Raw genomic sequence first — 27,565 nt, forward strand, 5'->3', positions numbered from 1 at the left:
GACACACTTTTAAGTTAAGGCTTAAAAAACAAGAAGTCTTCAGCTCTAAGTATTGGAGCTGTTAAAGAAACCACAAAGCAATCAGCTTTTGAAAGCTCTTCTGTCATAGGGAGAATGCCGTGAATCACACACACATTAGTATTAGACCTCTGCTGCAACACAAGGATCTCAACCACTTTGCCATCCAAAAGTCATCTACATTTTAAGGCTGCTGTTCACAACTGTAACACTTAATTAGAACTTGCAGTTTATGGCTGTGGGAGTGTTGCAGAAAATACCACAGCAATTAAAAAAAAAAAACTGCACCTGTTCAAAAGTGTGAAAAACTTACTTGAAACTTTCATGTGCAGTATTTGGATTACCAGAGGTACCAGCTAAAGCACCATTTAACTCCAGGTGCACATTGCAATGCAAAAAATTATGCAAATTTAAATTTAAATGCTGTGGTAGAAGTCAAGTGTGGGGAAGCTTTAACTTAACCTTTAAACATTGTGAAGGGTTATCTATCACCTAATTGTGTTTGCTATGGGCCATCTCATTGAAAAAAAAAATTATTCTCACTTCCACTAGCAAATCTAACTTCTGCAGTGTCTGCATTACAAAAAAATTACCCCTCTGTACTGAAGAAAGCAATGTGCAGATCTCACTGGAGATTCAGGGGCTTCTCTTTTACCCAAACCCTACAGACACCCTATTAAAACAGCCACATCACACCAACATAACTAACACCATGGCCATCCTCAAATCCTGAGTTCTCTTTAAAAAAGCTAAAAATAATACAACAAAAACCATAGGATTAACAGCATTGAAGGAAAATGATAGTTTTGTTTCCCCTTATCAAACTAAATTAATTTGTAAGACCATTAAGCTTACTGTTCTCATCTTCATACTGCACCCATTTTCCAGTATAGGTATCACAGTAACTGGAGTCTGTGTAAAAATTGCGTAGTTAATTTTCAAATTATTTAGATAGGTTTTCAGATAAAAAGCTTTTAAAAAGTAGCATTTTCCACCAAAATCTACCAATAATGTCTACCATTTTGAAAAATTTGGATGTGCTGTAAACATCCTTCCTACCCCCCGAACAGAAAGCTGTTGATCTGAACTTTAATTCCCAGTATCATTACTTGGGAGTTTTACTAAATGCAGCACTGTTTCCTGTGTGTTTCTGTATAGATCAGAACTTGGTTTGCTAAGTCACCTTAAAGATAAAATCTGTGCTGCTCACTTTCCAGGGAGTATTTGTGTGCTAATAATGCTTTTCTGCACACCCATTTTACTCTGAAGGAGTATTTCCAGCTTACAGAGGAGCAGCATGTTTTATTCCTGGGCACATCTGTTTCCTACACTTAAACTACACTCTTGATCTAAAAGTGTTATCAACTAAATTTATGAAGCACTTAAGCACTAAGTATCTATGTGAATCTCTCCTCAGCCCCTTAACAGAAGAGAGTAGGGAAAGAACACAGTGTGAAAAATAATGAAAGATCTGAGTGCCAAAATAACTCTGGCAATCTTAAACGTCAGTCTTACCTAGAAAGAACTGGCACTTTCTCATTTGTAAGTGACATTAAAAGGAGGCAAGATGAATTTTACAAGTTTTATTATACAAAAGATGATCCAAACCCGTAATAATTCTTCTACAGTTCTAAAAGTTTTGTTCTGCAACTTATACTTCCATATGCTTTTCCAAAAACCTAAGGTAAAAAGCCTCATTAGCCCCACTTTCTTCTTAGCAGGAGTCTTGAAAAATCCAACCACAGTCGTATCACAATTCATTCTTTGTAGTCCAGGAATTGCTGAAGTCTTTTCTTATGTTCTGTAGACACTTGTACAGCACTAGGAACAAATGCAGAACATTTTACATTAGAAGTAATACAGCACCAAAAAAAAAAATGCCAAATCTCATGCCAAAATTGAGTGTACATTGAAATCAATTACTCTGAAGCTAAATTTTATGAAAAACCATGTATGTTCCAAGAGAAAGAAGCATATTAACCCTTGAAACTGTCAATTCTTACCTTCAACAGCTTCTAAAAAGTACCTATACCAGGAAACCTTGCCCATTTCCTTACCTCTAAACAGCAATTGATTAATTTGCAAGGATGATTTAGGTAAGAAGGAATCTCCTAAAAGGACCCCTCCTGTATATTGAGAGATATTTCATCCCCAGGGGGAGAGGTGGCCAGATACTACAGGAAGTTTCAGTCCCACTTATTCTAAGGCCAAGTATGGAAGTTTGCCCACTGGGAGATTGGCTGAGGAAGAGCTGTTGGACAAGCAGGCAGCAACAGAATTTCATTATTTGGACCCTTCATGGACTGTCTCTCTGCAGAACAATTGTCTCTAGTCAATTTATTTTCTTTTCAGCAGCTTAGATTTATTAAACAAGTGGTATTCATGAGCTGCTTCTAAAAAGTTCATGGAAAGTCACTAAGAAAAATTGCCCAGAAATCTATGAATAATAAATTTCTAAGGGTACTATATATCTACACAGGAACTTTTTAAGGTTCCACAAATCAAAAAATATTAAAATACCCCTTTATAATAATGACCAGAAGGGATTTTTTCCCTAAACTTCCCTTTTCACAGGTCCTACAATAACATTAATTAAGCTAAATTTAACAAGCAAGCAATCTTGAGGAAGTTCTTACTTCAAGTGTTCTCCAAAGACAGTAGTTATCCGGTACAGGGCTGTTTTCAGAGATGCTCTAAGTGCAAATCGTAGTGTTTTGTAGGATGTGTCCACCAGACTCCCTGAAATCCGGGGAGGTTTGCTAGAAACGTGTGGCAGTTTGAAATGTCTGTCTACCACCTGATTGAGAAAAACAGATTCCTGTCATCTGTTCAATTATTTCAAAATGTAATTAGTGACATGTTTGTGTCAAATAAAGCAAAAACGAAGTGAAAGTTCAGAAATTCCACCAAGGCACACAAAAATGTTTTGGAGACTGAACATTTCCCAGCCATCAACAGGAACACAGAACCAAGTTCTGTGAAATAAGATTCTCTGTTACTGAGTCTTAAGCTAAGCACATCACATGCTGCAGGAAAAACGAAATTCTGTATTATGACTTGTTTCTTTCACAAACAAGGGTATTAGCTTCCCCACCCCGCCCAGTGCCTGTTCTTGGAATGGATGATTTACACTGAAGAATTTTAATAACCTCTAAATTCTTTCCAAGAATCTTCATTAGGGCTGTGTAGAATGGTAATGTTAATAGGACATGGATAGCCCTGGAAATAAATCTGGATTTTTTAAAACACACATTACACAAACATCAGTAATTTGAGAGTAGTGTCTTAGTATTAACAGAGACACAGATTTTATCTCTTGAGATTTGCAATGTCTCCAAGCCCTCCACATTACACCAGAATTTGGTGTGCAACCAAACAAAGATTAAGTTCTAACTCTGCAAAAGATAATGTATTAGAATTGCTGCATCCCTGAAATAAACTATTCAATTGAGTACCTAGTAGCATTTCTTTAAAATTAAACATTCCATATTTTCTCCTTCCACATTTAAAAAAAACAACAGGGTTTTTATTCAGCTGTTTCATAGTGTACATACTGGCAATCAGCTGTTTTGGTTAGATAACTGAAGAAGAGCTGTTTTAGTGACAGCAATTTCAATGTTATGACTGGTCAGCAAGGTTGTTATGTAAAACCAACAAGACTCCTCCTCTCCTACACTTGCCTTGCAGCAAGAAAAAGTTAACAGTTTTACCTCCTGAAGAGTCAGTAATGTGTTCAGGATAGCTGGCAGTGTAGTCTGGACAACTCCAAACTGGTCTTCAGTAAAGGAGGCTGCTACCAAGTGAGACAGACCTTTAAAAAAATCGTTGTAATTAATGCTTCAGAAGGTAAGAATTCAGTAACAAAGATCATGGTGTTGCCTGAAGATTCCATTAGTGTGCTGAAATTCCTCAGGACTTGCTGCTGCCATCTGACAGTCACCTCAGCTCTGGCTCAAGGACCAAACCACTCACTGTTTTGACAACTGTGTAATTGCTTAAGAAAAACTGTCTGATTGCCATCTCCAGACTCTATACATCCATAAAACACATCACCAAGGAAACTGATGAACTTTGCACAGTCAAATGTAATAGTGGATTCTATCAATACCAGTATTGACTCGTGACTTTGAAAGAAACAAGAAAAATCCAAAATGTAACTTCATACTATCATTGTTCTTCTAATCCCTGCAAACCATGTTTTTGTTTATTTGCTAAGTTACTACCTGAGTGCCTCCCTTGGCTCTCAGATAAACAGAGAAAGACCCAGAGCCTGTAGTTAGAAAAGCTATTGTAAAAAGGCATCATAAATCTGTCACTAGAAAAAATGCAAGAGTGATACAGGGCTTCACATGAGAGAGAAGCACCAGAAATCAAGTTTAGGAATCTGTATAGAACATAAAGGAAGAGATCTCACATGGGATCTCAAAACTAAGAAGTGAATTAGACTTTAGTCATGTTGGTGTCTGAAATGCAGTTTTGCTTTTGTCAAAAGCATTTCAATTATTTTTACTGTTACATTTATAAAGCACAGAGCCCAGAGAGTTTTCCATGAACCAAGAGAGTGGATCACCTGGAAACCACTTACCTTCCAAAGCCCAGATGTGCATTTGGGCATCAGAGAAGACAGCCTGGATGGAGGCTTCTGGGTGCTGAGAAGAAACCAAAGTGTTGTGAGTGCACTTTATAAATAATATCACCAAACTTGCAAGTTTCAGAACAGACCTGCAAGGCCAACAGCTCTTGGGAAATAGCCAGAAAAATCTCATCTAAAGAAGTAAAATTATTTTCAGACAAGAGCTGCCAACAATGCTACAGCTGTAATTAAGAAGGGGAAAAAATGGGGAAAGAAAAGGATATACACTAGCTAGTTTTCAAGGGCTAAGAATGCTTTAAGCAAAATGCAGTTTCTAATCAGATGAGTTTTAAAAAGCGTTGTTATTATTTTCTGCAGGTATGGAACAATTCTGCTGTAAAACTCACAGCAAGCAAGAAGTTGTACTTATGGAAAGCCTTATATGACAATACAGGTTTTAAAGCCACTACCTGTGTCTCAAACACAGGACCACCTTACCTTGCTGAAAAAATACATTATCAGCGCCCGCTTGGACAAGAAATTTTTTATCTGAAACGAAACAAAAGATTAAACATATCATCTGCATTTATTTAAGGCATGCACAGTTGGCCCTTCTCAACCCTACCACCTTCACACAGCATAAAGGCATTGGGAGGGAAGGATTTTTGTTATATAAGTTGAGTGGAGAAAAGTATTCATTCCATAAAGTGGGAAATTCTTCCAAACAGGTATCACCTAAGCTGCACCCCCTATGCACTGCAATTTTACTCCACCTGCTCTTGCTTGTTCTGAAGCCATGTGTAAATAAATCTTGGCTGCACTGCCTCACTGCCAGTTCTTGCAGCAGAGAGCAATGGGAAGGATTCATGGTGGGAACCATTCATTTGTTGATCTGCAAGAAAAAAAACACAGTACCCTCAGAAAAACTGACTGCTGTCACTTCAATCCTCACAATGCAGCTCTCCATTGACAAGGCTACTACACTCATGGCTGTGAGGCTCAAGGCTGTGGAAGAATTTCTACCTGAAACCGATGTCCACAGCTTTGGTCCCCTTCTCATGACGTGGGGACTTTGGACTGGTCCATGCCAAGGAGACTTTGCATCCACAACTCCCATCTTGTAACTTAAAGCAGGAGAGCTGAAAGGTGAACCAACATCAGAGCCAGGAGATGTCTTCGCAGGCATCAGGGATGGCTTAACAAGTGGAGACATGGAGGCTCTGAGAACAACGTTGGACCTCTGTGACTGGAAGGACATGTCTTCTATCCCAACAGCTCCTAGTGACAAAGAACTGCATGAAGACAACAGGCTGGCACAATGACATAGGAGATGGATTTGTTAAAACAACTTCCGTATCAGAGCTTTTATGAAAGGACGTGGTTAACACTGGTCTCACCAAGAAGTACACATCAACAAAAGAATGGAGGGTTTTCAAAGTTAATCAGCTTAAAAACAGCAAGGGATGAGAAGAATCCTTGTGGATCTATTTATTTTACTCCTTCTAACCAACATTACAACACCCTGCTATATATGTACATAAAGGAGGCTCTTAGCATTAAGTACTAGAAAAAAGGCTGTCCATAGAGAATGAAAAGTCATTTTGACTGGCATGTAAGAAAAGGCATGTCTGTCTCCAAATCCAAGGATCAGCAGCACTAGAAGAAATTCACCTGTGACATACCAAGAGTGCCTGCTGTTGCCAGGGCACTGCCTGCTAAGGGATTCCATTACCTGACAGCCTTGTGCTAACACAGCTGTGCTGCCAGGAATGATGCCCAGGTCTGGCACGTAAAACACTCGAAGTGCCTGAAGGCTGCTCACAGCTCAGGAGGCAAGACTGGGCTCTCCTCACTCTACAGTGATATTAGTGAATCACACAAACATAAACAGAACCTAATTTTACCATCTTAAACTAATCATAAGAGCAGTTATGCAAATTACAGAGCATCTCTTGGCAAGACTTAAATTCTCCCTGTGCTGTGAACCACTTACTGAAACTGTGATAATCAGACTTTTCTTATTCATGCAAGTGTGGAAAAAATACTGTATTGAACATAATATCATGCAAGTAAACAAGCTGAGTAAACATGATAATTGCAAGTTTTCTAGGTATTTTGGGATTATTTCAACACAAATACCTAAGATTAATTGGGGGAGGATCTTTTTTGTTTCTATTTATTTGCAGAAATCCCTCGTTTTCCTCATACAATTTAACTGAGACTAAGGTATCTATTGCTACCTTCATGCTTTACAAACCTTTACGAGCATTTCCTCACATACCTGGAGTCTGTGGAGGTACTTTGAGCTCTCCCACTGGTGGCTTTGCTCTCCCATTTGCTGCTGCTGCTTCCTGCTGTGCAATCAACCTCTGAGTCAGGTCACTCAGGAGACTCAAACACTCCCGGGATATTGCAGTCCAGTTGTGTGGGTGCCCACCTGGCAGTGCACACAAAGAGCAGGATTTAACCCAGCTGCTCCTCCCTGGATCTGTTCTGACAGTACCCCTGTGTTCTTAGCAGGAGCTTCACTCAGTGTCACTCAGCTTCTAAAATGCCACAGGGCATTTCCACTGTGACAGCTTGTTTGTACTGAGAGGAAGATGAAAACGTGGACAGATTCAATGCATAACTCTAAAAAGACTTCAGTGAAACCTGCTAAGCAAGCAGGCAACACAGGCAGTTCAGCCATCAGATATGAAATCACTGAACAGCTAAGAAGAACAAATATCAGTGGCAATGGTAACACAAGTTTTGAGGCAGTACAAACACTAGAATTCCTGATAAGGTGCTACAAAAAGTTCCTAAGGCTTCTAAGCAGTTTTAATTGTCCACCTCTGCCATGTCTGAATGCAGCAAAAGGACTGTGCACTAATTGAAGTTACAGCCAGTGTTTGCTCTCAGAGCTGCAATGGTGACTCAGTATTTGTACTTGATTTCCCTTCACTCACACGTCAACGTTCAGCTTCCACACACATCTGTTAGGTTATCCAGTCTGGACTATCTGACTCATGGTGTGAAATGCTTTCAAAATCCTAAACCTGTGTTTCCCCATGGCTGTCATTTAAATCCAACAGACACCACAACTGGTTGAGTTCAGCATGTGAAACAATATGAATATAAATAATTAAGCATCCTTTTGGAAAAGACACCACAAGGAAGAGGCTCCTGGCTTATGCAGCATCCTTACAACATTACACAATTTCTAAGAACATTTGACAAATTATTTTTAAAAAAGGAATCAACACAAAATAATTTTTATAATTACCTGGCTGGCTAAGGCTAAAGACCTCCTGTCGTCGAACAGGAGAATACTGGGAAAGTAACATCAAGTCTTGTAGGGCTAAAAACTACGAAGAAAGCAAAATATTTTAGTGCATGCAAAGTCCAATACATTTGCTTAAAAAATATGTAGGTATCCATATGCAAATCAATCCCTACCGAAGAATGGGTTCACATTAGCTAAAAGCAGTCTTGTAACAGAAAGAGAATGGAGGCAAGTCCCTAAAACCACTCTGGATGGGGCTGCTGAGCTATTAAGAGCATTATTGATATGTCAGTTCTCAGGAGTTCAAGAAGATCTAACACTTGTTTTATTCTAATAGTTGAGGCAGAAAGATATTAAGACACTAAAAAGTCTAAGAAAATAACTGCTTTTGCAAACTAGAGCTCAACTACAGCTTTAGGGTCAGTGCCTTATGGGACCAACCTACCACTGCTTTTTCATGTGATTAAGCAACTCACGTGCCAAACTAAAAAGAAACAGATTTCTCACAATATTCAAAACCCTATTATAAACTGGACATTTTAATGACATCTGAGATCATATTAGATTTCTGTTCCTTTAACTGTTTCTACTCAACTCTTCCCCACCTATCCTCAGATAGGCTGAAATACCTTTGCTGCATTACTGTATCTCCAGCCTTATCAGAAATCTGTAAAATCAGTAAAGGTAAATTTTGCATGTGCAAGAGAATATTCTTATCTTTATTTACATAATACCTCTTAAATGAGTTCTCCAACTTCCAAGTGTTATAAACAGCAAGTTCTATTAATGATTACCATAGACCAAAATTCCTCTTCTTTACTCACAGGTTTTAACTAGCTTCTTATTGTTGCCTTTTACAAAAAAGAAACCCACCTTCCAACATAAGTACAGATGTATTTTTAATTCCAAGAGTGAACACAGGTGTTAAGAGCTCAAATACATGTTGCAGGGACAAGATGTTGAGAGTTCAAAGGTTTGAGAAAGCACCTGCTCTTGTGACAAGACTCAAAGTTGAGTTAAAAAAACCTGAATGCCACTAAGCTGCTGTTTTTGCATCAGTACACAGTATGACACTTCTGTTGCACACAGATCTAACCTCTAACTAAATCAATCTTCAGCTAACAGTAAGAGCGTGGTGAGCACCAGCAGATGTCACTACTAAACAAATTTTCACCATTAAGTGCAACAGCCTGTGAGTGCTCTGAGGCAGCTTTTCAAGGAACTAACACCTCAGTGAACAGAACTGGTACCTGGAAGATGTGACTGGATGCTCTGAAAAACACCTTTTCAGCACACACCTCTCAGGGAAGAGGTAGGAGTTCAATTACCTTTATAAGGAGGGGAGGACTGCTGTTTAAGATTTTAGGCAGGCACTGGTCTGTCTCCTGAGCAAATGTTGGTTGAATGGGAAAATGATGACTCTAAATACAAACATCAAAAGTTGTGTTATACAGAGGAAGGCACAAGAAAATCTTATGAAAGACCAGTAAACTGGCCTGGAATTTCTAATACAGTAACAAAGAGTTTACTCCTTTCATTTAAAATTGAGTAATTTTAGAAAATCCATATAACGTTATCTTCAAATAAATGTGCTCATGTGGGCTAATCTTACAGTTTATTTCCTGACTTTTCAGTTAGCACTACCAAATATTTAAAAGCAACTTTGGAAGATTTTAGCTCATTTAAGAAAAACAAAACCATGTGGATAAACAAATCCTTTTTGATCAGCCGAGTCCATTTTTTACTTTCACAGATGGATTATTTCTTTTGTCTTACAGAGTTTTATAAGCAATAGAGTAATTAGAGATGTTGACAAGGTGTTCAGTGGTGCTTGTTATTATCTTTTGAGACAAGTTGCTCACATCTCAGAGCTGTTTTCATGCTTGACTCATTGTTGATCTCTTCCCCATGTAGTCACAACTACTACACCTTTCTAATTAAACACCCCACCAGCACTGTTTTTACCATTTCATTCCATGAGTACTCTGCACCAATACACTGACCCAGGACTTAAACCTCACTTTTCTTTCTCTTTTATCATGAGTCTCATCGTGTTTTGATTTTAAAAAAAATCAAGTTAGATGAACAATTTTTTCCTCTCTAAGGAAATATCTGGAAACAGAAGCAGAGGAGTAAGAGGAAGAAGTGGCAGTAACAAAACATTAATTTTGTAAGGAGCACAGGTCTTGCTATGAGAAGGGAAAGTCAGCTAATGCCAGGCCTCTCTTGAGTATTCATTTATCAGTTATTATCTGTAGTGCATGCTGTGAAAATTCAAGAACTCACTGAGTTATTTCCTAGTAGAACTGCTTTTGAAATGAAAGAATTCATCTGTGCCATACTGATGATGTAACTTGAGCACTGTCACAAGCACTGACCTCTGTGGCATAGATTTTGAAGAGCAGCCAAGCAATGTACCAGGTCATCAGAAGAAACACACCACTCAGCCAGGTATGGTAAAACAAGGAGAGATCCAATAAGCCACTCAGAGTGTCAAGAGCATGTAATTTACTGCAGATAAAATAACCAAGAGGATATCAAGTATTTTAGTATTCTTATTAAGAAAAATTAACTAAATTAAGGAAAATAAATATTAAATAAGTAATGACTACAGTTTTAATCAATTAAGGTATTAAGACTCCAGCTTCTCTTATTTTAAAACAAACAGCTGTCATAAAAAAATAAGGATGTTCTTCCCTTCTCCCCCTAAAAACACTACAGAAAATCAGATAAATCTCACAGATGCAATCTGGAGTGTTTACCCTTTCTAATACTTTTGAGACTTACAGGAAAAAAAAAAAGAAAAATAAAGTGATTTCCTAATTACTGTCAATGACAAAATAGTTCCTACAAGGAGATGATGGTTCCTTTAGGATTCATTTCAGAAATGGCCAGAGCTCCCCACATTCTGTGTGGGGAGGCAAAGAACTGAGTCCTGCTGCCAAGCTGCACTTCCTCAGCAAAGGAACATCTCAACAATATTCCAAGTTTCCAGCACAACGTCCTACCTACCTGTCTGTATGAAGATCCATTGTGGTGCAAATCCATACCTTTGGGATATAACCTAGGGGGTCAAAAGGAAACTCTGAAACAAATACAACACTACAAAACATACACATACAGTAGGCCAAAAAAATAAGACAAAAATAGAATTCAAGCAGAGACTGTTCTTGTAACTCACATGGACAAGGAAATAATTTGCCTTTGGGGTTACTTTATTTTATGAAGTAGAATAAAAAGAGAATGAAAAAAGGCTTAAGGCTAGCAGCTTTACACTGAGAGATGCAGACCTTCTCTTTTATTGCTGTTCTCAGTAGTGAGTTAATTGTGTTTCCTCACTAACAAAAGAGGGTTAATAGTAATTTAATATTAATTTTCACTACAGCCCAGGCAGCAGTAAAGTGCTTTTAAAGACTTAATGGAATCTGATACAGAACCACCATACTTCTAATTTATCCCCTGATGTAAATAAAGGGATAATAATTCTTGTATATTTGGGCATCATTTAGGAGGACAATTAGAAATCCTGATTTTCAGAAAGTCCAGTGCAATCATCTTCATCAGCACAGATTTTTTTTACCACAGACCAAACTCCATTTTCATACGGGAGGCAGGGAGCCATTCTGCTTTTGTTTCCCAATCTCCCTCCAAATAATATACAGGGCACTTTAGAGTAAAGCCAAACTGCTGATCTTGGCCTAAAAAAATGGGATGATACAGCAACATTACACACAGTGAAGTCCTGCCCACTGCTGTGTCAGGTTCAGCTCTGCAACACCACATTCCCACTACCAGGTTATGGAAGGAGCAGTCCAAAGACTGACTGATCAAAGTTTTCAAATACAGGAATTACAAATTAAAAAACAGAATTTCAGGAACACTTACCAAAAAAGTAATACGTGACACAGAAATTTCTAACAAAATATAGTGATTCCACACAACTGTGTTTTATCAGGAGAGGCAAACATCTTCTGAAACGTAAATACTTGTATTGCTAAAACCAAACAAAATAAATAGTTTAGAATTCCACACTCAATCCATGAAACAGTTAATAAAAGTAATACAACAAAAAAGGACAAGGTAATTGAAAGCCTGAAGTCTAGATCAATTAAAAACTTAATTTAAGGTAATTCCAGGTGTTACATTTATTAATTATACTACCAATCTTTCCTGACATTTTATAATAATTTCTAGCTCTTATTCTGTTTCCTGCTTGTAGCAGTGAAAACAAAGAATGGGATAGATTGATTCAATACACAAAGGAAGAAACTAGAATAACTCCGTCTAATGCAAAATAAAGAAAAAAAAACAAAACAAGGGCATAGTTAATCTATTAGATTTCATTTACATTCTAAATGTTCAATTAAAATATAGGAAAAATTGAGACAACCCTGAGTTTCAGTCAGTAATCCTCCAAGCAGCAAAACCAATGTAACACTGATGCTTTCCTCCAAATATATTTTATGTTAAATTTTATGTTTCCAAATGACTGAAGCAACCCACCTGAAAAATTAAACCATGAAAATGAAACTATGCAAATGCAACCAATTTCTTATTTTAGTAGGTTGCAATGGGAAAAAAAAGGAAAAGAGGAGGGGGGGGGGGAACAAAACCAAAAAGAAACAAAAAACCCAACTCTACAAAAAACCCAAACAAACAACAAAAAAAAGGAGAATTAACAATATTGAAATTGACTTTTAAAAATATTCTAACTACATCATTACCAAAATGTTGCTCAATTTGCTGATGAACTGAGTGGTCAGCATAATGCAGCACACATGTTTTTAACTAATACTCAATTCTGGTTAAAGACATCTCTTGCCAAATTGTTTGGACTGTGTCAATCTGGGAATCAGGCAATGGCTGCTGTGGGGCTACAGCAACAGAAGTATTTTTAAGATGTTTCACACTGGTACAGATTTCTGCAGGTCTCCTCCAGAGGAACTAATGGAAAGTCAGTTTTCATAGTGCTACACTCACAAAGGTTTTAGATGTTGAGATCTAAGCAAGATTTAATGTGCTACTTAGACTTGAACTGAACTTGGTTTTTTTTAACTGTCAGGATTTTCAGCTTTTAGGTAACCCTTTCAGTTCCTGAAACTGATACCCAGTTTATGCACATTGTCTTTTTCCTTAGTTCACCTGCCACCTCAGCCAGCATTTAACATGCATCAGAGGGGTGTAGTCTAAATGGTGAGTCACAGCATCCCAATTTCTGTGTTCATTTAAAAGGACCTGAGCAGGAAGGAGTAGGATGAACACTGCTGGCATTTAAAGCTGGGTGTGCACTTCATGTATCAGTGACAGCAGTGGCACACAGGCAGCTCCTGCTGCCATACTCATAAGTTATCCAGGCTTTTTTGATCATTGTTTCACTTATACATGTCTTTCTACAAAGATGCTTAAACCTCTTACCTGTATGATTGGAAATGGCAAATAATTCATGTTGTTAATAAGATAGAAAAGGCTGTAACTGTATCCCAAGAAAGCTCCAGAAAGTAGAAAGAAGAGGTGATACTCGTTTAGGCACATCTGAGGAACAGCATCTTCTAGGCTAAAATAGAAAACGTAGAATCAATTCTGAGTTCAAAACAAAAAGCTGTTCAAGCCTTAGGAAAGTCAAATCAGAAGTTTGATTTTACTTTCCTGATCAGTACATCTGAAGATATCTCAGTAAGTTTTTTATAAAGTAGGGAACCCACAACCTGTTTTTGTAATTTATGCATGAAACATATGCCACTAACCACAAGACCAAGACTTAATTCAAGTGACAACCAACTTGTGATCAATTTTCCATTAAGAAACCTGGCAGTGTAGCTTTTTTGGTCCAGTTATTTCTCTGTGAATTGTAACATTAACAAAGGGAGGTATTTTTTGTCCTTTAATAAAGAAAATCAACATATAATTGCTGCTTTTGAGAATGCCCAAATTCTTAGGATTATTTTTGAAACAATCAGTAAATACATTTTACAATAAAAGTTCTTTGTTTATCTTTGACACACACAATTACCTTTCTGAAGGCGTGCAGGACACAGCAAGAAATTGGATCCTCCCTTTTGTCATGACTGTAGCACACCAAGCAACTAACATTCCCATGACAGCATGAACAAAGGAATGGATCACTTGCTGAGGGTGAAAAATTTTTCCTATCAATGCTAATCGAGAGCACGGTATTGATGGCACAACTGTAAATAAAAGCAGAAAAATAATATTCACTTCTTACTAATGAAATATTTCATTTAAAAAAAAAGAGAAAAAATCCCACCATTTTCACTGAAGAACTTTTCACAGTCAGCATCAGTCACTAAATTATAAATGATAATCTTATTCAATTTAGGTATCAACACTGTACGCAACCCACCTGCATAAAATTCTACGTTGAAGATGCTTATTACTATTATCACCACAGACATCAGGAAGATACAAAAGATGACATAGGAAGTATACAAATCATTGAAAGAATCTAAAAAAATAAAAATATTATTGTTCAGAAAATTGCAAAAACACAGCAGCATGTTAAGTAACAGAGAACTTAAGCACTGGACAATAATCCACTGAGTGCTTAAAGAGGAATAATGGCCAATGGTCTCTAATACCACATGAGGACTGCCCACCTATACAAGATTTCTGCACAAAAGCATATTTAAATTCCACAGAAACTATTTTACATCCTTATAGCTGTTTTTCTTGTAAGTGAACGCTCAGAAATTTGTTTAAAAACCATTTAATTTTGGCTCAAATATCACATTTCCCTTCATTTAAGAAAAGCTGCAGCCATCCAGCTACACTAAAAAGACAATATATTTTTTTACAAAGTAGTAAATTTCTTACAGAGTAGTTCTTTTGGGCTTTTCTATTTTCAAGGAAGGAAGGAGGCAAGCAAGCAAATTCTCAATGCCTGGAGCAGCTCAATGATCGCAGTCATTGAGCTTTCACTCCAGGCACTCAGGGGAAGTTATTCTCACCATGCAGGGAAGCTGCTTCAGGAATTTCTCTTGGGATTCAGTGCACCCTAGAGAAAACTAAAGCTGTTTATTTAAACAGCAGCTGCACAGGGTGGAAGGGGAAGTGTGTCCAAGGATTCAGAACAGATAATTAATGCACTTAACCTGGTTGTTTTTTTGGTTTTTTTTCGTCTGTGAGGGATATACTCACGTGAACTTGAAACACTTATTCCTACGTCCGGTGGACTGTGGCTGCTGCGGTTCTAACACAGAAACATTTCAAGGCCAAAGACTATTCGAAATACAAGCTGATTTGATGGCACCGTCAGTTCCCGTTATCTGGGACCGAGCCCAAAACAAAAGTATGAAAAAAAACCAACCCAGAAACACAAACATGTGAAAGCAAAAAACAGGAAAACGCGGCCGGGAACCTACTCGAGATCCAGCGCACAGGGTGGAACGGGTCGAGGCCGCTGAGGACGATGAAGGCCGCGGTGCAGATGGGCAGCAGCAGCACGGACCAGGTCACGGCGGCGGCCACTCGCCAGCCCAGAACCTGCGGGAGCACAGCGTCAGGGGACCGGGACCCGCCGGCCCAGCCTGAGGGGGGCGCAGGGTGAGGGGATCCACGGCTCACCACCCCAGGACCTGAGGGGAGACAGTGAGGGGGGCCGGGGATCGACACAATCCGCCAGCCCGGCACCTGCGGGGAGACAGCGGGATAGAACCGGGAGCGGGGGAAATGCACCGCCACCCGCCAGCCCAGCGCCTAAGGGAGCGCGGCCTGTGAGGAGCGCAGCCCGAGGACCGACCTGCCGGAGCAGCGCCCGCTGCCCGCCCGCCGCCGCCTCCATGGCCGCGGCCCGGCCGCCCGTTCAAAGCCGCCGCCCAACGGCCCCACGTGCCGGCCCCGCGACACTTCCGCCGCGCGCCCAGGCGGCAGCCAATGCGAGGGCGCCCACGCCCGCTCTCCCCGCCCCCGAGAGTGCGACGTCACGCGCAGTGGAAACTACAAGTCCCGGCGTGCCCCGCGCGGCTATGGCGGCCTAGGGGGGCTGAGGGCTCCTCCGTGTCTAAGGGGACAGAGTGCGACCCGGGGCGGCGAGGAAAGAAGTTGTCACATTAGTTCACGTTACGTCCGTTTATTTACACTTTAAAAGCCTCGCTGGCGGCACGGGGGCAGCTCTGGGGGGTTCAGTCCTGTCACAACGCCATGCCTTGGACCAAACCCTCACCAAAGCTTTAGAGCACGAAGATGTTTTGTGCACAAAATAACGGATCTCACATCGTCATCAAAACGCTTTATTCAGAGGTAAAACGGTGTAGTGAGCATAGACTGAATTCAAGAAAAAAACAAAACAAAGCCTCCTCAAAAGCGAAACAAAACATTAAAAATAAAATCCCAACCAAATAAATGACCCCTTTTCTGTTCTAGACTGAGATCAATGGTTCACGCTGCCCCTGGCAGCAGCCAGTGTCCAGTAAGCATGGACATGTCCATATGTCCATGGGACATCACTGCCCATCCTGCTGCAAAACACATCCCTTGTCCTTGAAGTTTCCAAGGTCTTCAGTGAAAAAATAATTTAAAATAAATCTACTGTATAGATGGAGAAACTGGTGCTGTCATCTGAAAGAGACAAATAACTCCAGTGAATATTTCCTCACAAGTGGACACTACAGGGGACATATTTAAGTCACAATACTAAAATCCATTACTGTCACATTGATGCTTATTAGGCATCTGGAATGAAAAACTGATTTTGCAGGAAGAAAAGCCACTGAAATTGATTTGCATGATTGGATTGTGTCATTTTTGTGTGTCTTTCACTAGGCACATTTGGCTATTTCTGATATTGTTTATTTTAAATCTAATATAGCTTTTATTCAGTAAATATCCTGATTTTCACAAACATAATTGTGGCTGATGTAAAGGCCAGGCCACTCCAAGTACATGTCTATTAGCCCATTCCTGGACCACCTCCACAGAATTATCCAACATAATTCAAATGTCATCTGCTGCTGGCGGCAGTCCCAGATTCCAGGAAGCAAATGCTTAAGCTATCCCACAGAGGGAATGCAGTCCAGAGGGATGGATGGCTCAGGCTCCGAGTCAGCCCTGCCCAGAGCCTACACAGATGTCCCCACACAAGGCTCCTGCTCTGAAATACTGTCTGAAACATCAAGGGAAAAAAAACCAAATCTGCTTTTTACATTAAAAGGGAAGAAAAATTAGAGTGTAGCAGTTTATTGCTTAAATTTCACTTGTGCACAATAAATTCAAATAAATGCTTTTGGGTTTTGTAAAGGAATGGCCTCCGGGACTGAGCAAACCTCAAAGGAGAGAAAGGTAACAGATCCTTGTTCCTCACCCTCTTTTCAGTCTTTACATCTGTACTTAAAACTTACAACTGAAACAAAGTTAATAAATGTTATTTATGTATAGACCCCATTTAGCAAAAATAAATCTGTTAAACCTATTTCCATTCAACTATAGTGATGGGGAAAAGTTTCAAGATGCCTGTGATAACTGCAGAAAAAATAAAGTTTAGATTGGGCTCTTACCTTATTTAGTGACTCTTTGTTATTACTGTTGTTCCAGCACTACTTTGTTAGTACTGTTGTGAGCAGGGATAATAGGTGCAGGAATATCCAGCTCAGGGGCATCAAAAAAGTACGCCTACATTATCAGAGAAAAAAAAAAAAAAACTATTTAGGGAGAAACATACAGTGCTGCCTCATCCCAGCTCTTTCTTTCCACACCCATCAAACACAGGTACAAACGCAGCAGTGAAAAGGCAAATTTGAACCTTTTTCTGTTTTTATCAGCTTAGAAATGGTCAATGAAAATGGTGCTCTGAACTGTATTTTAAAATTTAACTGTTAGCAGCCAAGGCCTTTGAAAAAGACCTGTACTGGAAAGGGTTGAATTGCAGATCCAGGGAGAGTTGTGTTTTGCCATCACATCCCTGCACACTGAGCTGTGGAGAACCAGATTCCTCTACTCTGGAAGCTGTGGAAACTGAGGCCTGGCTGATACCCTTCTACCCACTGCAATGGGGAAACAAATAATTTAAGTGTTCCTTGCGTATTTCAGTGGCCTCAGGCTCTTCTGTTTTCTAACACTTATGTGTATGAAAACATAAACCTGATAAAACTCATAAGCACATGCTTTATATTGAACTTTTAATCCTTCTAAAGGATTAAGCATAGAAGTCATTAAAGTGCAACTGAACACTATAAAAGATTAATGCTTTGCTGATACTATGATGAATTTCAGGTAAATTCAAGACTGTAGAAGTTGGACTCTATGATCCCGATGGGTCCCCTCCAACTTGGATATATTCTATGATTCCATAATTGATTATTTACATTTTTTTACCAGCACTGTCGGGGTCACACTGGCATTAATTTTTCCTAAATTTAAAATAACTGGAATTTTTACATTGGAGGTTTCCTAGAGACCAGCCAATCCTTCCTTCCCTGTCCTGAAACATGCCAACTGTCCTAGGAAATAAGAAATTAGGGAGAAGGAATGGCAGTGTCCCACCAAACAGCCAACAGCCAGCAGGGCGTGCAGGAGCAGGATGGTGGCCACGGTGGCCACCGCGATCCTGCGGTTGTCATCACGGACAGCGGGCCAGAAAGTCATCACCAGCACAGAGCCCGAGAGGCACAGAGAGAACACCACCAGCACCCAGCGCACCACCTTCTGTGGGATGATCCACAACATCTGCAAAAGGCAGGAAAAGGCTTTGTCTGACACATCTCTTGTTACTGGAGGAAAGAGTAAGAGCAGTGATGAGCTTTACTCCCCGACACAAGAGTGAATCCCAAGTTATGGCACTCCCTCCAGGGCCTGTCCCCAACCAGAGGAGGGTCCCCTGCCAGGGAAACTTGTCCTGGGATCCATCAGCCTTGCCATCCTGCAGAGATATCTGTTTCCTGGGGACACAAACATCTTGATTCCTGAGGCTGCCTCGGGCTGCCTGCCAGGCTCACCAGGAGCACCTTGCTTGGTTTTGCTGGCTCTGGGGAAATTATGTGCCCTGGGCTTTTCCAGCACCCACAAGACACCTTTACACTAGACAAGCTTCAAGAAGAAGAGCCAAAGATTCTCCCAGTCTCCACAATCTCTATCAACAATATCATAAGAAAGCAGCAAATCTCAAGTAGGACATCTGAGAGGGGCACTCCTTAGCCATACATACCGCTGTGGGAATGTAAATGAAGAGGGAGTAGCCATATACACACACGATCTCCAGGAATGAGTAGGAAACAATGTTCATGACTTTACTGTTCCTCCACATTAGGAATCCCCAGAGAGCAAGGGGAACAAGCCAAGCATAGGCATAAATCGTTGTAGCTGCTATGGACACTGAAAACACAACAAAAGGTTTAATGTTTGACTTTGAATCCTGCCACAATCAAATATGCAGAAGCATTCAGTATGAAAACTGAAAAGCTACCTGGGAAGGTATTTCCAAAAGATGAAGTTTGACTTATTATTAAACTGAGAATTTTGAATGTGTATCTAGTTTACACCTGGTACTCTGCCAGCACTTCAAGTTAGTTTAAAAGTAAAGATTTCTGAAAAAAATCTCTAGGTAATTTCAGTTTTATTATTACACCCACGTACAAAATGCTGTTGGTTTCAGTTGGAAAGGAAAAGCCACAGAGGCAGGAAAAACTTAGTTAAAAATAGAAATTCAGCTACTAATAGCTAGTGTCAAATCTGAAATTATTCAAGTGACTGCATTCCCAAGTGGCAACATTCTTCCCAGTACACTAAGGATTTTGGAAACAAAGAGAAGCTGTACTCCTCTGCAGGGACAGCAGCCTCCCTCATAATACAAAGAGAGATGTAGACAAACTGGATCCTCACTCTAGTTCTTTGGGGATCAGTTGACCACCTTTAGCTTATTTTTTAATTTGCCACAAGGTAACAACTTCCAGCCCTTGGTAGGTGATATGAGTGACAATCTGATCTGGGATTTTCTGCCTGAGGCCTGCAGGTTCCTGGGAGACCACAGACCCAGGAAGGCCCCACCAAAGCACCACTAAGGCCAGTGCTGGGCTTTCACTTTCTATACAAGGAGACATCCACTAAGGCTATAAAATAACTGATTACTCCTGCTTGCTCTTCTACAACTCTGAAACTAGTTCATGCTCTGAAGAAACAGGGTTCTGCCAGTCACAGCCCATTTTAAGGGCTTGTTTTACATGTCTAAAAATTTAAAGACAGCAATCAATCAAAAGACTGTGCTAAATCAAAACCATGACCTGGTTTTATATTACTTCATTTGCACGTTAAAAAAAAAAAAAAAGACACAAAAAACCCCCAAAAAACACACAAATTACTACTTACAAACCTTTTCTGAACTCGGGCACGTAGTGGTACGTTGGTTTGCCCAGATGGATGAAGAAATTTGAGAGATTGCCACTAACAGCAATGGTGAATACGAGTGTAGCACATATCCAAAACGGACCTTAAAAGGAGACAAAATCAACAGTACCTCCTCTGCTCTCTTGCTTTCTCAGGCCAGCAAGTAAAATGAAATACAGACTCGAAAGACTTAGCACAGAAAATAACTTTTCCCACCTCGTACCTACCATAAAGGTCAGGATTGCTGCGGATATACAGCCTTACAAAGTTCTTCCCAGGGACTGGGAACACTGACCCTTTGATTCTGTCCAGGACCTATGAAACAAAGGATTTGTCTGACTGACAATGCAAGAAGAAAAAAAAACTCAAGTGGTTAGGCATACTTCAGACAACAGTTCTCCTGTGGAGCAGAGTATTTAACCTGGTATGTATCCACATCAAAGAAGGTCTGGTAGTATTCAAAAGTCCAGAAAGGGGCACTTTTCTTCTGTCCTGCAAGCAGCTGGATGGTTGGAAAGACAAAATGGAAAGTGTTACAAGCACATAATTTATGGATTACTAGCTCATTTATACAGTAGTCACGTGATTTGGGTACCCAAACTGAAAACAAGCTTAACAGGGTAGTGCTTCCTATGGATTATGTAATGGTTTCTCTTTCCCCCTCCAATAGCTGTTGGCAGCCAGTCTCTTATCTCCCTGGAGGCAGAATCATGGCCTGAGGTTCTAAAGGGCAGCTGTTAGCACCTGCTGTCACATAGTCCTGAACACACACCCTCATCACCATGACAAGTTCCCTTTGCTGTCAGAACCACAGAATGGCCTGTGATTGAAGGACCTCAAAGCCCATTTCATTCCATCCCCTGCCACGGGGAAGGATACCTTCCACTATCCCAGGCTGCTCCAAACCCCACCCAGCCTGGCCTTGAACACTTCCAGGAATGGGGCAGCCTCTGGGCAACTTGTGCCAGGGGCTCACCGATCTCACAGAAAAGAATTTCTTCCTAATATCCAATCTAAACCCCTTCTCTTCTAGTTTGAATCAATTCCCCCTTGTCCTGCTCTCTGCATGCTCTTGTAAGAAGTCCCTCTCCATCTTTCTCCACCAGCAGGGCTGTGAGCATTACCTCTGTTTTATCAGAGTCGTCAGTGCCCAGTAACTCATCATCCTCTTCCCTCCCTGGCTCCTGCAGGCGGCTGTGCTGATTCTTGGGGATTTCCACTGGCTCGTCGATGCTTATGGTGGTGGCATCAGGATTTGCTGCAAGCAAATTAGCTGCATCATCAAATTCTGCAAATAAGTACATTACAAGACAGGTGATGATCAAGACACTCAAGTTTTGGTTTTTTTCCCTCATGGCTCAATTAAACACATAAAGACCGGATAACCACTAGCTTGGGCACGTTGGGTATGATCTGTTTCCTGAAGCCCGAACTGACAGGGATCAAGCTGAACATTCAGTCAGCCAATAAAGTGAGTCTGCTTTTCCTGCCGATCTGCCTGCAGGACGTTACAGGACTGGAGCCTGCCCTCCTGCCCTGCCAGCAGCCCCGAGCCCAGGGCCAGCAGATCTCTGCAACGGGAGGGGAAAGCTGCCTCGCTGGAGAAACGGGTACTTTCGATATCCTCCAAAACTTGACATGAAATTTTTATCGAAGAACTAAAAAAGTCTGAAACCGGGGCCTTTACAGATTACAGAACGCTCTGCCCTTTTGCATCTGTCACTTGCTATCGCGAAGGATTTCAGTCCACGATTTCAGTCCACACCGGTTGCATGTTTTAGCTCGCCAGCAACACAATTTAATCTCAGAAAATTCAGGATACCTGACCCTACCCCGACCCCAAAAGTAAAACTCCCAAGACGTTTTTATTCCGCGAACGCTCAGAAACGCTCCCAAAGCCTCCAGCACCTGGCGGCTCCGCAGCTGGGGCCCAGCCCCGCGTCCGCACCTGCGACATCGCCTTTACCTTGGAATTTGAGGTCGTCCGCCGTCGCCATTCATCCGCCTGGCTGAGGATCAGCTCCCCGGGGCTCGACCCTCCTGCAGGAGGACAGGAGCAGCGCTGGGAGGGAGCCGGTGTCCGCCCCGTGCCAGCGCTGCTGTGGCCGCGGCCGCGCCCCCGAACTCCGCAGCCCGCCCGTACCCCGCACCTCAGCGTCGCTCCCTTAAAGGCGCCGCGGCCGCCGCGCGCCCGCAGCCAATCAGCGCCGCCGCCGGGTCCCCCTGCCCCCCGCCCCTCGGGGCGCAACAGCCCCTCCGGCGACGCGCCGGGCACCGACCAATCAGAGCCCGCGCGGCACTTCCGCGTGCGCGCCCGCCCGCCCCCTTAAAGGGCCCGCGGCAGCCCGAGCGCGACTGGGCAGGTGTGGCGGCGGCTGCCGCCTGTGGCCGTCGGTGCGCGAATATACCCGGACTATAGATAAACTGTTATACGTGTACAGTACATGTTTTGGGAACTGAGAGTTTTATCAGAGAATCACAGAACGGTGTGGGTTGGAAGGGACATTGAAGCCCATCTCATTTCCACTCCCTGCTATGGGCAAGGACAGCTTTCACTATCCCAGGTTGCTCCAAGTCCCGTCCAGCCTGGCCCTGGAAACTTCCCGGGATGGGGAAGCTCCTCTGGGCAACCTGTGCCAGGGTCTCACCTCCCTCACGGGAGAGAATGTTTTTCTCGTACCTACTCTAAACCTGCCGTCTGTTGGTTTGAAGCCGTTGTCCTGTCGCTGCAGATCCTATCATTATGTCCATAGCCTCTCTCCATCCGTCTTGTCTCCCTTCAGGTGCTGGAAGGCCACAGTTAGGTCACGGCAGCGCCTTCTCCAGGCTGAACAATCCCAATTCTCACAGCAGAGCTGCTCCATCCCTCTCATCTTGGTGGCCTCTTGAAGCCTCACTCCAACAGATCCACGTCCTTTCTGTACTGGGGACCAGCTGGATATTATATACACTGGAGTGTTTATATATATGGGGGTTTTTTGGTTTTTGGTTGTTTTGGTTTTTTTTTTTAATCCTTCAGCCCCAAAATGCCAAGCCCTGTAGTGCAGCAGAGCCCCAGAGCAGGACGAACAGGGAACTGTCTGCACAGCATATGCATCACCCCAAGGCCCCAAGCACCAGCACCTTAGTCTTTACTCTGGGATTCAGGAAGAACACCCTGATCCAGCTCCCCTCATTTGTAAAACACGGACCACATTTGTGGATAAGCCCCACAGCTCTGCAGTGAGCACCATGCACACACCCTGCCTGCACTCGATGCCTTTGGTGCAGCTGCAGGGAGCATGGGTGACAGGATCCTTGCTCACACAGCAGCTGAAGTGCAGGGAGAGGACAGTGTGCAAGGCAAGGCAGATATTCAATCAAGCACGTGAACTTTTTCCCTCCCCCTCACCCACTACCTTTGCCCCTGCCTTGCATTGTGCTCCCATCGTGAGCAGTCAGATCTGTCCAGCACAATGCTGGGCACCAGGGTATTCCTACAGAAAATCCTGATTCTTCTGCAGGTTACTCTGTCTGTTGTTGTTGGCAAAACACTGATGATACTGTTCCCCAATGCCATGAAAAGGTACATCTTAAAGATGGGTGAAAAGAGCAGAATGAACCAGAATCCAAAGTTCAGCTATGAAAACTGGGGCCCGACTTTTTTCAGCTTCAAGTATTTGCAGTTTGTGCTGAAGGTGAAGTGGAAGAGGCTGGAGGATGAAGCCTACGAGGGACACCCTGCTCCCAACACGCCGGTGGTGACCCTCGATGGGGAAGTTTGTCACCTCCTGGATTTCATGGAAGGTCAGTAATGCAGCCATGTAGCTGGGTTAGGTTTGCTGAGAGCATAAATGAGGAGATGCTGCTGAAGGAACAAGGACAGGCAGCCAGCACGGGAGTGCATCATGTACAGAGCACCAGCACTCACCTGCTGGACAAGATGCAGCACATTTACTCCAGCTGCTTCTTGATTTTCTAAAATAACCTGCATTTATCACCCTGTCTGTGCTATCCCCCCACAGCACTGAGCTTTTCCAAGAGCTGGCTCTGCCTGGAAACACTTTTTGCTGAAAGCCAAGGTAGTAATTTGTTTTAGGGAGAGAAGGTCTAGAACTGAACCATGTACAACGAGTCCTGAGTGTTTGCTGTCGTTCCCTGTCCATACAGAAAATTCCACACCAGCTCTCCTAGCTAGCCTAAAGCCTAGAAAGCACACGGTGGGTTTTTCCAGATCCAAAGTGGCTGGAATAAAGCAGATGTAGCTGCTTTGTACTTTATCCGCTGCCTCCCACTGAGATCTCAGCAGAATGTAGAATTAATCATTAAGCTGCAGCCTCCATCCCTACGGGAGGGATTATATTCATCTCTCACTCTGCATTCCTAATTATATATAGATATTTATGTAGAAAATGGGCTGCAAATTTGTAGAAGAGATACACAGTATCTACAGGAAGGTACCATTGTTATTTAATTCTTTAGGTTGTGGATCTGTATCAGCAGCAGCTTTTAAGTTAAACCATGCCAGAAAGATCTTGAACAAATTTCATGGCATTTAGCATAACCAGACTAAAGCAGGTGCTTAAAAAATCCTGCAAGCTCTCTTAAATCAAGGCCTTGCAAACAGATGCCAACACCAACACAATACTGTGTTAATTTGTAAGCAACTGCGAATACTTTTGCCAGTGTAAGGTTAGTTTAATAATAATATATAACCAGAGTTCTGTTTGAACAGGAAATTGCAGAAATACAGTGAAAGCATGAAAGCCTGTGATGCATGACTGAAAAGTCTGCAGTTTCCCCTCAGCTCATCTTGTACTGACACATCTAAAAAAAAGTCTGGACATGAAAAGGCACTAGGACTGTGTCCTCAATGCCCACCCCCCTGAACCTCTGCCCCTGGATAACATTGCAGAAAGCCATGTTTAGTATTTTTGAAGTTGCTCCATACTAAGGAACTAAGGGAGGCTGAGATGCCTATTTTGGACCAGTTCCCTATCCCAAAAATGTTGGGAACTTGGCGATCAGCTCTAATGATGAGGAAGAGAAGGTGTGTGACTGCAGGGGTTCCCTCAGGTAAAATCCTTGCTGGATGCAGTACAGATCAGAGCCAACTAGGAAAAACACCTTTATGCCTGCTTTGCAGAGATGCAGAGGTTCTGCTGATTTTACTAACCTAGGAGAAGTTTATGAAGTGACTCCAGGAATCTCTGCACAGTTCAGTGTATTTAATTCCGTCCTTCCTCTCTTCCATTAACCACAATTTTTTTTTTTTTCCCAGATAACCGACCTTTAATCCTGAATTTTGGAAGTTGCACCTGACCTTCATTTATGCTAAAATTTGATGAGTTCAACAAGCTCATCAAAGATTTCAGCTCAATAGCAGATTTCCTTATCATCTACATTGAGGAAGCTCACGCAGTAGGTACAGTACAAACACCACGGTGATGCCAACCACAGCTGCAAATGTGTCACTTCCTTCAGGGGAAAAAAAACTGTGCTAGTAAAGGAGGGGGCTGCAAACAGGAGAGAAATCTTCAAATCAAGTGGCAACACCACATCTAGGCAGCAGTTTGTGTCCCTAATTCTCCTAAGATTCTACTTAACACTTCTGACTTTAAATTGAGTTACTCATGTGAAGGACAGAGTTGTTTTCTTTTAAAATTTGCTTCTCAATGTTAGTACAGCTCCTTTTAGAAAGAGGAACGAAAGGCATTTCATAGAACAAAAGTTGTGCTATGCATTAACAGAAAAATATAATTAGTTTTTAACATTTTCCAAGAACAGGATGCAGACTCCAATCTGAAAAATTTGGCAAGCAAACCACACTTGTTTATCTCCACTGGATTCTAAACAACACATTGGCACAGGTTTTGTCCCAGGATTAAAGATTTTTCTAAAACCTAACATTTATATTTTTCTAGCAATTATGTCATTTTCAGCAACTGAGAATCAGATAATGACTAAGTCATCAAACCCTTTTACTAGTTACTGCTTTACTGGGAGTTGTGTGCAAATGTTTGTTTGCATGGTTCTGAACAACAAAGGTGTGTCCTGGCTCACATTTTGCTTCTCACAGACCTGTAATTTTGGTTTATAGGCTTAATGAATACAACCAAGCAGAATGAACAGCACTGGCAAACCTTACCCAAATAGACACCAGGTGGAGAACATGTATTCTTTCTAGGGTCAGTTTGTGTGGGAAAATTTCAGCTAAAATCCATCAAATATTGCTGAATCCACAGCAAGAGGAAAATGCCGTTCAATGAAATTAAAGGGGAAAAAAACAATCATTTATTGGAAAGCTCTAATGCTGCCATAGTTGAGGGGGGGCTTTCATTTCATGGCAGGTTTTGATTTTAGGAATAAACTGCAAGATTCTTTTAACCTAGTTTTGGGATCTGACACACAGTACATATCCACCCTTGCACCTATTCAAAACCTTCATTGCTAAATCCCTTCCTCATTTGTTTTAGATGGATGGGCTTTTAAAAACAATGTCCTTATTAAAAATCACAGAAGTCTTGAAGATCGAAAAATTGCAGCACAATTTCTTCAGAAAAATCACCCTCTCTGTCCAGTGGTTTTAGACACTATGGAAAACCTGAGCAGTTCAAAATACGCTGCACTGCCGGAACGACTCTACCTGCTTCAAGGAGGGAAGGTTATCTACAAGGTAAAAAATATCAGTAGCAATGACCACAGCATACAGAGATCTTGAAATTTCAAGGTAACTTAAGACTACATTTAACAGTCAGTCTTTAATTCTGTTCGAGAGCTAAACATTTCACAATGCACTGTAAACGTGGAGAGAAATGAACATGCAGCAAAACCAGGCTGGGCCTTTATAATGTACATATTTGATGTACACCTCAGTCCTGCTCAAATATTTATCTTTTGGCTCACTAGTAACCTGAAGTACATCTAAGCTGTTTGATCCAGGAACAATTCCCACCTCCAGCATCCAGACATTGGTTCTGTCCCAGTGACACAGCAGGGTGTAACCAGTGCATGACCATCTCCCCACTGGATGGCTCCAGTGGAAAGGGAGCCCAAGGCACACCCACCCACAGTGCTGCTGCAGCTGCTGTGCTCTGAAGGATTTCAGCTCTGCCAGCTTGAGCATCGCTGTGTCATTTTATTGCCTTTGCAGGGAGGAGTGGGGCCTTGGAATTACCACCCCCAGGAAATACGTGCCATCCTGGAAAAACTGGAACAGAAAATGAAGAGGACTTTGAAGTAAAAACTATTTGGATAAAGAAGCTCAAAAATAATTGTCACAGACCTAAGTCTAAGGAACAGAAAGAGAATTTAAAAAGAGCCACAGAGATAAGAGGAATGTTGTATGTGCATGTAAGGAGCATCTGGAATGAGGTTCACTCTGTTTGTCTAGAAGCTTT

At 41.7% G+C, this 27,565-nt stretch overlaps 3 protein-coding genes across 5 annotated transcripts; 1 reads left to right on the plus strand and 2 right to left on the minus strand.

Annotated features, from left to right (window-relative positions):
• Positions 1–1,643: 1,643 nt before the first annotated feature.
• NDC1 (NDC1 transmembrane nucleoporin) lies at positions 1,644–15,691 on the minus strand. Its single transcript, XM_062497256.1, has 18 exons — positions 15,613–15,691; positions 15,236–15,356; positions 14,218–14,319; positions 13,867–14,041; positions 13,272–13,410; positions 11,742–11,850; positions 10,869–10,920; positions 10,235–10,367; positions 9,185–9,277; positions 7,857–7,938; positions 6,873–7,028; positions 5,615–5,869; positions 5,365–5,483; positions 5,090–5,140; positions 4,604–4,667; positions 3,729–3,829; positions 2,655–2,815; positions 1,644–1,839 (listed from the first exon to the last, which is right to left on the minus strand). Exons 1-18 carry the CDS (start codon positions 15,652–15,654, stop codon positions 1,776–1,778), a joined length of 2,019 nt encoding a protein of 672 aa, XP_062353240.1. The 5' UTR covers positions 15,655–15,691; the 3' UTR covers positions 1,644–1,775.
• Positions 15,692–16,086: 395 nt separating this feature from the next.
• Positions 16,087–22,352, minus strand: YIPF1 (Yip1 domain family member 1). Of its 3 annotated transcripts, XM_062497461.1 has the most exons (10): positions 22,337–22,352; positions 22,153–22,226; positions 21,311–21,474; positions 20,608–20,688; positions 20,414–20,501; positions 20,173–20,289; positions 19,012–19,178; positions 18,351–18,533; positions 17,366–17,480; positions 16,087–16,430 (listed from the first exon to the last, which is right to left on the minus strand). In XM_062497461.1, the coding sequence occupies exons 2-9, from the start codon at positions 22,181–22,183 to the stop codon at positions 17,388–17,390; spliced, it is 924 nt and encodes a 307-aa protein (XP_062353445.1). In that variant the 5' UTR covers positions 22,184–22,226; positions 22,337–22,352; the 3' UTR covers positions 16,087–16,430; positions 17,366–17,387. The 3 variants fall into 3 exon arrangements, with proteins under 3 accessions (XP_062353445.1, XP_062353446.1, XP_062353444.1); XM_062497462.1 differs by lacking the exon at positions 22,337–22,352 and having other exon boundaries at positions 21,311–21,444; positions 22,153–22,319; XM_062497460.1 differs by lacking the exon at positions 22,337–22,352 and having other exon boundaries at positions 22,153–22,319.
• A 1,289-nt stretch (positions 22,353–23,641) lies between these two features.
• Positions 23,642–27,408, plus strand: DIO1 (iodothyronine deiodinase 1). Its single transcript, XM_062497945.1, has 4 exons — positions 23,642–23,972; positions 25,447–25,590; positions 26,642–26,841; positions 27,319–27,408. Exons 1-4 carry the CDS (start codon positions 23,642–23,644, stop codon positions 27,406–27,408), a joined length of 765 nt encoding a protein of 254 aa, XP_062353929.1.
• The last annotated feature ends 157 nt before the right edge of the window (positions 27,409–27,565 follow it).

The sequence above is a fragment of the Cinclus cinclus genome, chromosome 8 (assembly GCF_963662255.1).
Source record: "Cinclus cinclus chromosome 8, bCinCin1.1, whole genome shotgun sequence".
Classification (NCBI taxonomy): Eukaryota; Metazoa; Chordata; class Aves; order Passeriformes; family Cinclidae; genus Cinclus; species Cinclus cinclus.